The sequence below is a fragment of the Vidua macroura genome, chromosome 9, assembly GCF_024509145.1.
Source record: "Vidua macroura isolate BioBank_ID:100142 chromosome 9, ASM2450914v1, whole genome shotgun sequence".
Taxonomy (NCBI): Eukaryota; Metazoa; Chordata; class Aves; order Passeriformes; family Viduidae; genus Vidua; species Vidua macroura.
Window position 1 is genome coordinate 28,858,886 of NC_071579.1, and position 15,208 is coordinate 28,874,093.

The window sequence follows — 15,208 nt, forward strand, 5'->3', positions numbered from 1 at the left end:
TGCTTTAGTGCTATGACAATGCATTTCCTTCTTATGGGTTTAGATATTCCTCTAAGTACCTGCATGGAAATGCAGAAGGGAAAAAGAGGGAAAGCCATGTTTTCTTCAGGGTACACCAATTCTAATATTCTGTAGGAAAATACTGCCAGGAGTAGATTTTGGAAAAAAAAAAAAAACCAAACAAGCAACAAACCCAGCCTAAGTCCCTTCTGCAGAGTGCACAAACACATTAGGCAAGGGTTGTTAAAATGCCCAGGAAAGTGGGAATAATGACAACAGCAGCTCTCATTTGGAAATCACTTCAAGCCTCCTGTAGGCACTACTGACTCAAGAGGTGTCAGGTGACACTGAAATACTCCAAGAGCCACTTTCTTCTCATCTCTCCAAACTGCTTGTTTAGCAGCACCCCAAACCTGCCCTTCTCCTGCCCCCCTCAGGAACTATTCACTGTTTGCTCCTAAGGAACATTTGTGTCCTTTCCATGAGCAGAAGGGAGCAGATGAGCAAACTGGGGAGGATGGGAAGGGCAGGGTACACAGAGCTGTGTGCAGAGCTGTTTTTTTTTTTTTTTCTGTGCAAAAGATAGTATAGGTTTCACAGGAATATTGGAAATTGATAGTCAGTATACTTTTGAACTCTGCATTATATGACATGCATCTGAAAGGTGGTAACTCAGATCCCAGTGCCTCCATACTCCTGGATAATGGGAATAGTAATATTTTTCAGAGTGCTTCAAGGTGATGGATCTTTGGATACTCTTCACAGATATAATTCTGTTAAAGCTCTGCAGGCACATTTCTAAACAGGCAGCTGGAGAAAGTGATAGAAAAGTCAACAGCACTTTGTTATAATAAACCCTCACTCACAGTATTCCCCAGGAAAAAGAAATACATTTACAGGGGAATTATTTTTTTACAGAATAGCAACCTCACATGCAACAGGAGCTACAGAACCACATCAGAGAATGTAAACACAAATTTAGTGGGAACACAACACCTTCATTTACTGACTGGAGCTTTAAACAGCAACCCTTGGAGATGCATTTTAAAGTCCCAAATGGTTCAGGAGTCTTTTTTCTACTTCTTCAGTTCTCAGCCTGAATAAATGAATGCATCTTCTCTGACACAGAGCTGCCTTTATCTACTTGCAGCACATGAGATCCTGGACACCAAGCACTTATCTTTTATTTCTGTGATTTCACTGTCACTGCAGAACTGATTTCACCCCTTATGCTTCATTAAGATTATTCACATCTGATATTAGCTACGTTCCAGTGAAGTTAATCCCAAGCTGAACATTTTCCAATTCCACTATTCTTATAGATGATTTCAGCTATATTTCCTTAAAACATTTTTTAGTGTCACAACCTTACCTGAGTGACTGAAACAAGATTTTCATCAATGTCCAGCAATAAGTTTCCATTCTCCAGCTGTAAAGCATGATTTATGAAATGAGATGAATGATTTATGAAAATGACATGAATTTCTGAGCATGAAAATGATAACCTCCATAATTATTGACTTCAGCATTGAAATGAAAACCCTTTCCATCTTGCTGTGAGCACAGATCTGAAATAAGGCAGTCAAAACAGTGAGTCTGAATGCTGCTGGGATGTGGGGCAAACATACACTTCATTTGTGCTAAATCCCATCTTCTGGTGTATAAAGCAATTTTACCACTTGTGACACATCTATTTATTTTCCTAAATATTTATTAATTCAGCAGTAAGCATACCCAGTGAGCTCTGATCCTGCTTATATTAATGGAACTTTTCCCTGGCTTGGTGAAAGAAGGGATTTAACATCCTCAGGGGAAAAAAGAATGATTGAGTTTTGGATGACAAAAGCTCTAAAACCCAGTTATCTTCAGAAAAAAACCCACACATTTCTCTAACTAAGGAAACTATAATATCACTGTAAACATAATTAAGATAATTATTTTCTTTCTGTAGCAATTTTGAAAATTACATGAGTCAATTCACGTTATATTTAAATCTATAGTTTGTATGTGGGAATATACTGCCCTCTCATCTCTACATATCTGTACCCATCCACACACTTAGCACATATTATCACTTTGGAAGGCTACATTTCAGGTAACATTTATTGTAGTGTTGGAGACTTCATTTCTGCAGACACAAACAACAGCAGGCTGTTGAAAATCAACTCTAAGATGACTGAGAATCTTCACACAAGTTACCAGCCAGTAATTCCATGTCACTTAAAAACCTCACAAACAGCCTAGAATGCTTTCCCCCGCCTCATCTCATCACAGAGCTGAAGAAAAGAGAAGAAAGGAAAAAAAAAAAAAAAAGAGTGGGAAAAGGCAAAGCCAAAGTAATGTAACGTCACTGTGCACAATCAGGAACAGATACAGTCCTGCACCTTCTTGGAGCTGACCCTGTGTTCCCCCAGCTCCAGGTGAGGAAAGTGTGAGAAAAGCTGTGTCCATTTACCCAAAGACCTCCAGAGACTTTGAAAATGTCCTTTAAATGACAGCAGAATGCTTTCAGAGGGCCCAGTTTTGGCCAGCAGTTCATCACTTTGTGCTCTGACAGCCGCCCTTGCTCGTCCCCCACCCTCCAGCACCAGAAGCCTGGAGAGATGCTCCAGCTCCTGGTCTTTCTCCAGGTGAGGATTCCTCCACAGGGTGATGCAAAAGCTTGGTTTAATTCTCCCAAAAGGCAGGGTGTTGGATGTGAAACCCCTTCAGCTCAGCCAGCCAGGAGCTCGCCAGGCGCAGGCCGGGGCGGAGGAAGGACAATTAATCCTCGTAGCCCAGTGACATTAAATCTGTCATGAAAGCTCCATCTTCCTACACAGGCAGGTGAGATATCCTGTAAATCTTTCAAACACAAAATATGTAAATCTGGTCCTTAAAGCAGCAGCACCACTCCAAGCCAGGAGGAGTTTGAAACCACGTCAAGCTGGCAGCAGAATTCCTCGTGACGCTTTTTACTATTCACTAAAAAATAACTTATTATCCAGGAGCTGGAGAAAACTCCAGAGTGCACCAGCAATGGTAATCACAGAATATCCTGAGCTGGAAGGCATCCATAAGGATAAAAGACAAGTGAGCTGCAGCTTTCATAAACCACATAAAACTGATCCACTTCCACTCCAGTACTCCCTCTGATCACCAAGTCCTCTGAAAAACATCTTTCCTAAGCAATGCAGAAGCTCAGAATTTAAAAGGAAAATCTAAAACAGGGCTCTTGTGCTCACATGAGTGTGAAGCACCTTCTTCTTTCACTCCCATACACATATCAAGACAGAATATCCAACTTCTGCTACTCAGTCTGTTTTTCACCAGCAGCAAGGGATCTACGCTGACATATGGCACGAGAAAACCTGCTTAATACTGCTGTACTTTTGCAAACAAGATGATGAAAGTAGCATCTCACAAAACGTGGTTTTGTAATCTCAGAGAATGGAGAGAAGATGGTGCTTAAAAGCCCAAAAAAAATACGTGGTAATTAACTTGTACTCTGCTACACAGCTCAGCAAGAAAAAAAGAGTATGAAGGATACTAAATATAGCAAATAAGCAGCAATTAGTAATTAACCTTTGAGCTGGGTATTAGCTATTCAGCTCTTTTAAGGCAGCAGAGGGGTTTACACTTGGTTTCTTGCACTCAGGGTGAGTGCTATACCACACAGCCCAGCAGACAAACGAGGAGTCACCCAAGCACAGCCTCTCTGCATCTCCAATTCCCTTCTCCTGACACGGATTTTACAGGGAAGTCTAATGCCAAGTCTAACGGTTGGTCAAACTAAAGATTTCCTATTTCAGTTGAACGTGTAAAGGTTTTGGCTATGACAAATAACTTTCCTGATGGTCCAAATGGTTATTGCTGCTCAGCAAAGCCCAGTTGTTTGCACCTTACACCACAACTGTTGATATTGCTACGAGCTCCATGAGCTGCAAGCAGTTTGCTAATTAACCACAATTCATTCTAAAAAAAACCAATTAGAACTGCAGTGAAGGAGCATGTCAGCATTGTGACTAAACCCATCATCAGTCAAACCACGTCTGGTAGGCCGAGACATCCCAAAAACATCCCACAGACATTGTTTTCCTGCAAAACTACTGCTGAATTAATGAAATGGCATGGGAACTCAACAAAGAATTGCTCAATTACTTCCCAATTAAAGAGAATACACAGAAGAATGTGTGTCAAGAAAAAAATTGCCAATGTCTTTGCAATCTCCAGCTTCCTGCAGATCCTAAAGATCTTCAAATGCCATGAACTTTCCCAGTCACAAACTGCTGTCACCATCCCAGATTTACAGAGGTACAGCTGAGCACAGTCCTTTCATTTTAAGGCTGCTGTGAACATTTCATTGTGGAATCAAGAATGGTTTGGGGTGGAAGGGACCTTGAAGCTCATCGAATTCCACCCCCTGCCATGAGCAGGGACACTTTCCACCAGATCAGGCTGCTCAGAGCCCCATCCAGCCTGGCCTTGAACACTTCCAGTGATGGAGGCAATTCCCAACCAGTACAGGCCATGTCAGCAACATGAGCTGCCATAAAACCACTGGTGGATTTTTATCCAACATCCAGGCATTTTGGGCATCTGACACTGCACAGGGTAAAAATCCAGTGCTCAGAATCCCATGGGACGTGGGAATTCTCCTGTTTAAAGTCCCTCTTTTCACTTTCACAGGGTAACTCTGAATTAGTGACCACAACCAGTCTCCTTCAGGGAATTCTCCTGAAGCCACAAACCCAAGGCCTGAGTGTGATGTACTCAATTACAGGGCAGCCTTGAGCTTCACTGCATTCCCCAGCTGTCCAGTTTCCTTTCTTTGGAGACTGGGAAGCCCTGGATGTGCTGGTTAAACATCCTGTTAGTCAGTCCTGCACAGCTGAAGAATTGGGACTGTTGGATATAATTGACATCCCGGATTACTGAGGCATGTTGAGGGAATTGAATTGCTCCACTGTTGCTCGATAGCTTCCCTTAAATTAAGGAACTCTTCATATGATCAAAACAGACGCTTACTCATTTGTTTATTTCCTCTTCATTTGCAGGGAACTTAATTCTGAATTCCCTGTATACTTGGGGTATTTACTCTTATAGGAAATGCTATTTAAAATGCTTCAATTACCACTTTTCTCTGACAGACTCTAATAAATCAAGAGATCTCCAGAGTGACTCCAGCTTGGAGCCAGGCCCACACTGCTCCCAGGCTACACATTCCCAAGATAGTCAAACTTCCCAGGCACAGAGGCTGCTGGTGCCAAGGTCCCAGCCACGTGGTCAGGACAGGGAAAGATGAGCCCTTTAATGTCAGGATCACAGCCTGGGGACAAGGGGTGGCTTCCTTTAACTGCAGGTGGGAGACACAAGAGATGATGAGAACCCAGACTTCCATGTGGCAGCCAAACTCCACTTCTGGACTGAGACAGGATGCTTGCAGGGAATAAACTTAACAGAGGAAAGGAATAAGGCACAACCTCATATTGATTATTTAAAATACTTGCAAGGCACTCTTTGGCAGGTGTATATATTGCTTTTCAAAACAACAGGTGACTGGAACCCTACCAAACTTCAGAAACAAGTTATTTCTGTCTTCATTACTAAATACCTTCTCATCACAGTATTTTCCAAACTTTGAAATCCCATGAGGTTCAGCAGGCAAAAAAGCCAAGACCTGTGTACTTCTGTACCTAATAATGTAGGGTAGCACTAAATAAATCTGCAAAAATTCAACCCCACATCATGCAAACGATGTAATTTAAGGCATAAAGTGATGCAGACCAGGTAAAGCTGCAAACTTCCCTACTTAGAAAGCTGGTTGTAAGTAGATATTTTAGCAAATTACTCTGAACAAATCCGAAAGTAGTGAATCAACACCAGGTGCAGCTGTCAATTTAATGTATCAGCTTCTATCAGAAAAACTCTGCATGGGTCATATTAAATAAAAGACAAAAAATCACTATATGTGACAGAACTTTGTGCCACAATCAATGAGGTCCATCTATGGTTCTCTTTTCTCCACTTTGAAGAATATCAAAAGGTGCAGAATATTACCCCCAAAAAATGCCCAGGCAATCAGGGAAGTTTAGGAATGCAAATACACATGAAGCCTTTAATACACATGCATAAATGGGAGGGACCACTGAAATGTTTACCATTAATTTATACTGCCCAAATTCTGGATTAAAACAACAAATCTAAACATGGCAGCACCCATGTGCCCCATATCCACCAAGAAAACTCTGTCACTGAGGCAAAGCCTGCATCTTTGGGGTTTTTTTAATTTTGTTTTTTCTTCTTGCTGTTTGAACAGCACAGAGAGAGAACAGTTACAAACTGATCATGGGCAGCACTGCTGGGTTACAGCTTCCCCACATGATGTGATTGTGTCCCAAAATCTGAAAGGATGGCACTAGAAGTGAATTCAAAGCTTTTGACAGCATGTAATCATTCTGCTGGTGGTGCAGGGTTTAGGATCACACTGGGGGAATGGTATTACCCATGCAGGATGGAAAACCTGCCAGCAGGACAACTCCTACAGGTTAAAATCAGCTTAAAATGCGGCCCACAATATCCATATGGTGTAAAAGAACAATTAAATTAGGACACTTTATTCCTATCTGTGAAACAGCATTCCTTCACTGTTAAAACCTGCTATTTGACATGCCAGATATAAAATCAGGGATGGTTTGAAACATGAAGTTTGCATGGGCAGATTTTCAATGCTCGGAAGCTATCCAGATTATCTTTATCTCTACTTGTCTATACATTAACAATGGATTAATTCTAACATCCAGCCCCTCCTGATTGCTGGAAATCAGACTCTGATTTCAGGTTAGCAGCCTTCTGAATTGTCTTGCTCTACCTGGCAGTGCAAAAACAATTTTTCAAGTTTTGTTTAAAATGCCTTTCACTTTGAGCTCAAGTGTTAAATTCCACATAAACCATTTACTTAACACATGTGAAGGAACTTCATCACTTTAGGCTGATGATGCTCTAAAATGGGAAGATTAGGGAGGAGGATCTGGCTTCTGCTTCCTGTGCCACTGAAGTTTTTATTATGGAATACACCAGAAAATATCCCAGAAAAGATAGCTCAAAAAAACCCCAACCAACCAACCAAAAAGAAAAAAACCCAAAACCAAAACCAAAAACTGGTTGTATGGGGCTTGGAGCAACCTGGTCTAGTGAAAAGTGTCCCTGCTGAAACAGAAGATCTTTAAGGTCACTTCCAATCCAAATCATTTTATAATTTCCATTCTATGATTCTGTCTAAAAAACAAAGGCTCACCAGATCATCAACCCAGGCCACAAGACATTCTCCCAACAAACTAATATATTTCCCAGTTTTGCAACAAGTAGCTGTTACCTGTTAAAAATGCACGTCCCACACTGCACTAATTAAACCTCATACATGAGGTTTAATTGGGTGTGACCAAGTCAGGACATTTGGACACAGGTGTCTCTTTCAGCAAATGTAAATAAAACTGGACAGTTTTCCCAGCATGGATGGCCAGAGACCAGGACTATGCACTCCCTTTCTCTTCATCTCTGAGAATTTGATCCTGAAAGCCTGACTGTGGAGGCTGAATTCAACATCACCAGCCTGCAAGTTGTTCCTGCAAAGCCACTGATGCAAACTTCAGGAGAACCAGACGTGGGAATGGCACTGCAATCCCAGCCAGAATCAGAGCTGAGCTTTCCCAAACACACCAGAACCACCGGGCAGGTCTTGTGGCTTCAGTGTGCTCAGGTCCAGCTTCATCTGCTCCTCCCACAGCGTGTCCCAAGACACTGGAATTTGTCCCTTCTGCCCCAGCCTGGTTTGGTATTCCCCACGCAGCTGGCAGCAGCCAAATGCCTGCCTGCACTGTAAGGCACCACCTCTGACGCCCTGGATCCATACAGCAGTGAGATGAGTTGTTTGAAAGCCTTCACGAAATTGTTAAGCAGATAGTTTAGACATTTTGATGAGGAGAGAAGGTTTTATTGTGACGTGACTGACAGTCTCTGTGAAGGGTGTTTTACAGTCTGACTCTTATTACTAAAAACACCGTGACAGGTAGAACTTGATGTGGATGTTTAATGGGGAGACGAAGGGAAATTATGACAAAAAGAGATCATTAAACATTTTCCTTTTTTTAGAACAGTTAATTTCACACACAGAGCTAGAATTTCTAAGTGGAGCATGCACCACTTAGAAGAATTTAGGGTAAGCCTGCTTTCTTTGTCTTGATGTCTACTCTCAGTGAATGGGGAATGGGAGAATTGGTCCAAGGACAGAGCAGAGAGAAAATAAGAATGAATTCAAGAAATGTGAGTTAATACAGAGGAAGGGAGAGGTACTGGGAGGGAGCTAAATTCCAGGGAAAGTGTGTGTCTGGAGCTCAGCTGCACACCCAGCAGAGGAAAACCATGGGAGAGCAGTATTTGCTGGGAAGGGATGCAGCAGAGAGGTGGAGAAACACAAGAATTACATTGAGTAAGCAATCTTTCCATCCCAATGTCAGAGCAGTGACTTGGCAAGCAGCCACTGCTGATAATTGAGTTCAGTGGGTCTGTTCCAATCCTGGGACGCAAGGCTCATTCCTTTCTGCCTCATTTGCTCCGTATTTACATTATTTGATATCAGAGATCATGAGGAGCCGGGCTATAAAGCACTTTGACACCTGCTGACAAACAGCCTCACACCATGGCACAGCATTGTTAAGTACATGAATACACAATTTTTAACTCTCCTGCTCCTCCCTGGCACCACCAGGGAGATGCTTCACACCTTCTGCCTCAGTGGGATCCTGTATCCATGGAGAAATATTTGCCCAAATGGTTCTGGTGCCTTAGGAAGCAGAAAATCAGTGTGAATTACAGTGCCCAGTTTCAAAGCAGCCTCTGAAATGGGGGTTCTGCCCTCAAGCCTTTACACTGTGGTGGATCTCACCCCACCCAAGCCTAACGTTCAGAAGCCATCACAGCTGCAGGTCACCTAAAATTCACCTGCAGCCACAAAAGAACCACGTGCAGCTGTATGTTTGTTTCCATCTGAGAGGGACACATCGTGCAGACGGGAGGAATCTCACAGAATCAGAGAATCACTGAATGGTTTGGGTTGGAAGGGGCCCTAAAAATCATTTCATTCCAACCCCCTGCCACAGGCAGGGAACTCTCCCACTGGAGCAGGGATGTTCCAAGGCCAATCCAACCTGGGAAGTGGCCAATTCTCTCCACTGGCTACAGAGAGACAAGGCTGGAGGACACCTGGATGACCGCTTCAATATCCCTCACTTTCCTGCTCAGAGACTAAACCTGCCTGGGAACACACCAGAGGAAAACAATCCCAAGATGGAAACTCCATCTCTGGCCAGGGATTGTGGGCAATTCAGCCTGAATTCAACCAAAACTTGCTGCATTGTTATTAAGAGCTGAGTGTATCGTCAGCAGAGAGAACTCATGGTGCCTGAAACCCATCAGGAGCCACAAAAAAGTTTCTCACTTCATTCATCCATTGTGAAATTACTGAAAACAAGGCCTCCTAATAAAGGAAATGTCCTTACATGTTTAAACCAGGTACGTGAGCTTGATTACTTGCCCTCAGATTGAATTTTAGAGGTTTATATAATAATGACAGCCATAAATTGAAAACAAAATTATGGCGAGTGTCTCAATGACAGAGACTCTCACATGTGGAAGGGTGAGCAATAAATCAGACGGGCAGTGGAATATTAAATTGCTAATTTTAAGAGCTATTGCTCTTTTTTTTTTTCTTTTAATACATACTAATATAAAAAGGTGAAACAGGATTGCAGCTACCTCTTTCCTCCTCTTCTCCTTTTCTTCATTAATTAATGCACAGAAGATGATTAGAGAAAAAGCTTTAATCCCTTTAAATTTAACCATGAACTAGCAAAAAAAAAAAAAAAAAAAGGAAAAAAAGAAAAAAAAAAAGAAAAAAAAAAGAAAAAAAAGAGGTGCAACTAGCTTCATGGAGATGGCAGATTAAATGTATTTGATGATTACAGAGTAGGTTCCACGAGCCCTATATTTCACATCTGCTATTTACAGAAGAGTAGTAACAGACTGTCTGCAGATTTTCAGCACTGCAAATGATTACAAGCACTGCACACCCAGTCACACTGCAGCAACCTAAATTATATGCTGTACCCTGAGTGAAATTGAAGCACCACTGAAGGGATAATAAAGGAGTCATAGGAAAAGCACAGCAGAAAAACTGTACCACTGAACTATATGAAAAACTACACGGAAAGGAAGTGAAAAATCAGCAGCTACTCCACGCCCACAAATACCTCAATCAGGGATGCAATGTGAGTTATTTCACCAGATCTTTGCAGGCAACATGAAGATGCCCCCCTGCTCCTACTGGCTCATGGTGAAATACTTCTGGCAGGGTTTGTTTGTTTGGTTGTGCAAAGCCCAGAACTCACAGTTCAGGTCCCCATCCAGCTCCTTCACAGCATTTTTCTTTTTTTACTCCACATCGTGGTTGCTGTGCAGGTCACCACATCTTGGTGCAAAAAAGTCTCCTTCTCGTGAACACAGGCATCTTCCCCATGCTTACACTACACTGAAATTCTTTGCCTTGGTTTTTTTCCACTCTCACACAGATCCTCAGAAATACTAATTTTTTGTGTAACCAAAGCAATCCAACAATTTCTTGAGGTATTTATAGCACAAATGTATATTGAACAGCATAGCCTACCCTTCAGCAAACCCACACCTTGTTCTAAGGCATCTGTCACTTTTCTCAATCACTTGTTACCATTCTTTACACATTTTGGGAAGCAACGCTTCACCTTTTCAAAATGCCAGTACACAGAATGGGAGTGGTGTTTTTTAGCTACAACAGCATATTACCCCTATTTTTTGAATATTTTCCTGCCCACGTGAGGCACAGGACAGAAAAAAATTCAGCTGAATTAAGCTTAGTTTCCAGCATACTTAGAGAACTACAGAAATAATACACATTTGGGTACCAGAGGAACCCTTCAAAACCAGGCAGCACCTCAAGCATTAACAGCAGAAGGCTTACTGTCAACTCCTAACCACAAATAACACATTTACAAATGGTGACTTGCCTAAAAATGAGTTAGAAAAGACAGAAAGGAGATTCAAGCAATGAATGAGATGGATGTAAGTGACATCACAGTCCCCACCAACCCATAACGTATCGCTGACAAAAGTCACACCACGAGGAATGTATCAAATGTTACAGATAATAACAAAAGCCACAGAAGCTAAAAACCACACTTCCTTTACTGTATATAAATGGGGGAGATACTTACACTTACAGGTTGACTTTTTGGCACATCATAAACACCTTCTTTCTTTTGGCTGGTAGGAACCTGCAACAGCAAAGGAAAACTGAGGTCACTACAAAAGCAGCTTGGATGAAAAACTGCAAAGAGCAACTGCTATTTATGCACAGGGTGTACCTAAATGAGTGGTTTATTTAATACTAATTTTTAATACTAATGAAATCGATGATGGTTCCCTTCTTATCCAAGTAGGACCATTAATGGAGGAAATACTGAAGAAATGAAACACCCATCTGAATTTTCTACAGCCCACCAGTGTTCAGAAAGGAGATTTCCATTCTCACATGATTTTGGTTGCATGAAGCCCAGCTGTACTTGGAGCTCCTTCCTACTTAAATGGTTATTTTTCCCTTTAACTTGGGGGTTAGAGATGTGCAATGGAAGTTATGGTCAGGTGAGTGCATCATCTCCCCAGATGAAGAGACACAGAGCAGAGTCACCAAGGTGAGGGTAAGAGATGTGTTTTCCTTGTGTCAGATTTCTTCCTCACAACTCATTTAATCATCTAAGAAGAGTCCTAATACTGCAGTGATGGGGCCTTGTGGCTGCTCTATGAAATACCTGGTTATAATGCTGCAATTTTCCTAAGGAATTAAGGCCTCTTGAAGCCTGACACAGGAGAGATGGGCAGGAGACAATGCACTTAAAATTTTGTGTGAGCCTTTAGTTGAGCAACCAGTCATGATTTATGCCCAGGGGATTTATAACCTGCTCATGCAGACTCAGCTGCTTTGTAGTACTGGACTGTGCTCGCCCAAGGACCACTTGTTTGCATATTTGTAATTTGTGATTATATTTCCTTTCCTCCCTGGAAGCACTGGGTGTCCAGTGAAAATTACAAAAGCAAAAAGGACAGTAACCTGTTCTTATCAGTGGTGCTTTTCCACCAAACAAGGCATTCTGAGTACAAAAGTTACATTTCAGTCAACAATGAAACCTCACAGGTCAATGAGATGATATTGCAAATATGATAAAACTATGACCTTTTTGTTTTCTAAGACAAGTATCTTAAGTTTCTGATATTAAACTCAGACTGGTCATGGGGAAGCTGAAGAAATGTTACTTATTGATTGAGATATGCTATCATTTGTTATTCTGTATAAAAGCCTCTCTGTACTGCTGTCCCTACTGTTCTTTCACCCCATCACAGCCTTCACAAGAAACTCGGTGGTTTTAACTTGGTGCACACTGAAGAGCTTGTAAGGAACTCTGAGAGAAAATGAATGAACTTTGTGGAAGATCTCTTCTATTCCTATCCTTGGTTTTCTCTGGCCACTTCCAGTAAAGCCAGTATCACATTAGAAATGTGAAACTGGTAACAATTCAGGGCCATGGCCCTGGGAAGAGACTGGAGAGAGCTGGAGGTGACAGTGTGGGAGCAGAAACCAGGAATGGTCGATTTAGGAAGTCACTGGAAAGCTGGGTCTTCACAGAAGGAAGGGAAATATGGAAGGATAAACTGTTTCTAAACTTTCAATAGTGTGCATTTTTTTCTGTTTTCTCCAAAATCTTTCCCTTTCAGCCATTCTCCTCTTCCTCCTTCCAACCTTTCTGCGAAGTCATCCCAATTTGCACCTACATCTAGAGCTGGCTGTGGACTGAGCATTTCCCTGCACTATCAATCCCCCTTTTTCTACTCCAATTTATACTCGGAGAAGAGCTCCTTGCTTCTCATATGAAGACAGAGGAACTTTCCTGAAAACCATTTCTCCCTCCCAACTCAGTGCTGCCCGACCTGCTGCCTTTTCTTGCTGTGTACCACCACATTTGTTTGCATCTCTGCTATCTCCGGGGGCTGCAAGGAATTGCTGGTTTTCCTTTGATTAGCAGCACCAGAAAGAGGTACCAGCACTATTTCTGCTGTCAGCTCTGTCTCTGTGACAGGCTGTGAACCATCTGGATGCCTTTGCATCTTGCAGCAATAAAAGCACCACAATCCTAAACCCCCAGTCTCGGAGTGTCAGCTCCTCACAGAGCAGAACTTGCCTCTCCCACAGAGACTAGGGCTGCCACACAAACACCAAACCACCTCCCAAAATCCCATCTCCACCTCTCCAGAACACCAGGCAGCAGAGGAGCTGCTGTTAAGCAATCTGAGGGCTGGTATGTGCTCAGTGATTGAGTCCTTGCCTAACACATTACAGCAACTTACATAGATAATATTAGAAGAGCAGACACAGACACTCTTTGGGGTAATGTATCAAAGAAAGGTGACAGACAGAGAAAGAATGCTTAAAAAGAAAGTTGTGACCTCTATTATGCTAAAAAGAAATAGAAATTGTCACTTTCTGCACGTATCTTTCATCTGCAATTCCCCACGGGGTGGGAACGTCTTCCACCAAGGGAGAAGTGAATTTGTTGCACGCCAGCAAATGAAAAGCCAGAGCAGCACCAGCAGAAAGGTTTGGTGAGGCTGAAGCAAGGCGGTGTGAGGTTATTGTGTGAGGTTATTATATGTTTAGCAATCTGGGGAAGGCTTCACAGTAAAAAATAAAAGCTGCCACAAATATGCATCAAATTTAAAAGAAAAAAAAATGAAAACCCAACCAATCAACCAAAAGCACAAAAAAAAAAAAAAATAAAAGAGGGTCTTTCTCAATTTTGTTTTTAACAGTAGCCTGATGGTTCTGAGATTACCAAGATCTTGTAAGAGAAACAATTCTGCCAGTGATCTGAGTGTAAAATCTGAGGTGTGGAGACCCATATTTGTGGAAGCCAAGAGCTCAGGAAGCTGTGGGAGCTGGGAAGCTCATGGCTATGGACCAGTCTGGGACACCTCAGCACCCTTCAATTACAGAGAGACCAAAAAATTACTCCTAACTCCCCAGTTCTGCATCTGCTGTACTCAGGTAGTGCAGTGCCTGTAGTAAACACAGAGGAGAATGCTAGATTGTGAAGATCCAGAATATGGGACATTAATCACAGGTGTTTTCTGTGACCACTGTGGGAGGAAACACTTCATCACATCCAGATGCTGTCAAATAAAGCCCTGAGCAATTCTCTGGTGACTTGGAGGACAGCAACAGCAGTACCTTGAGGTGAGACAAGGCCTCACTACCAGCTTTTCACCTTCTATTTCCATTTTATGGAAAAGAAACTGCCCAAGGAGTCCTGCAGTCCTCTGGGCTATTCCTCAGAACACAAGTTACAACTTCTTCCCTACCCACCAATGATTGCTGGAAGATCTACAAACACTGAGAGCAACAGCCCCATTTTGCCTCCTTCCACCAGTAATTCTTTGAAGTGTCACTAAAAGCTCCACACTTTGATGAACAACAATCACCATTTTTTCCCTTGAATCTAATTCTTATGGGATCCTTGTTTCTAGCACAAACCTGACAACCAGACTAGCAATTTTTTTAACATTTGCTGAGAATAGTCAAACTTTCAACACTGAAAATGTTCAGCCTTAGGCAGACTCTCACCTTGAGTGAGAGCTTTGCATGTCTTGGTCCGGAGATGCAAAAAAGCTGCATTTTTGAATGTGCATGGTGCAAAGGGAGCAGCAGGGAGAAATTAAATGAATCTCATATTAATGACCCTCTGATGGCATCTATAAGATGTCATTTTCTAATGTTTAACTTGCATTTCTCTTTCCCACTCAGCTCCTTTTTATTTTAGCTTACAGCTACACTAGCCTCTCATTTTTTCCATTATCTTCCTATATTTTCTCATTACTTAACGCTTTTCCTTTTTTTTTTTCCCTTTTTGTTCTATCCTTGCTCCTGCCTACCCTTACAATCTTTTCCTATAAGGAGATCAACCTCTAGTCCAGCTGGATGAAATGCTTAATCACTGCTTGAAACTCCTTCCCCTCCACACTGAACCATTTCCTCGAATCACGATTTTCTCACAGCGCACAAGGATCTCTGTCTATCCTCAGATTTGCCTCT

At 42.1% G+C, this 15,208-nt stretch overlaps 1 protein-coding gene across 3 annotated transcripts in view; it reads right to left on the minus strand.

Moving 5' to 3' along the window:
- Nucleotides 1–15,208, minus strand: part of DAB1 (DAB adaptor protein 1) — a 143,660-nt gene that overhangs the window by 17,418 nt on the left and 111,034 nt on the right. For 2 of the 3 annotated variants that reach the window (XM_053985429.1, XM_053985428.1), the window contains 2 exons: nt 11,283–11,342; nt 1,373–1,429 (listed from right to left, as the gene is read on the minus strand). In XM_053985429.1, the coding sequence (XP_053841404.1) occupies nt 1,373–1,429; nt 11,283–11,342 (117 nt within the window). The remainder of the gene's footprint in view (nt 1–1,372; nt 1,430–11,282; nt 11,343–15,208) is intronic. The other variant, XM_053985430.1, reaches the window with a different exon arrangement.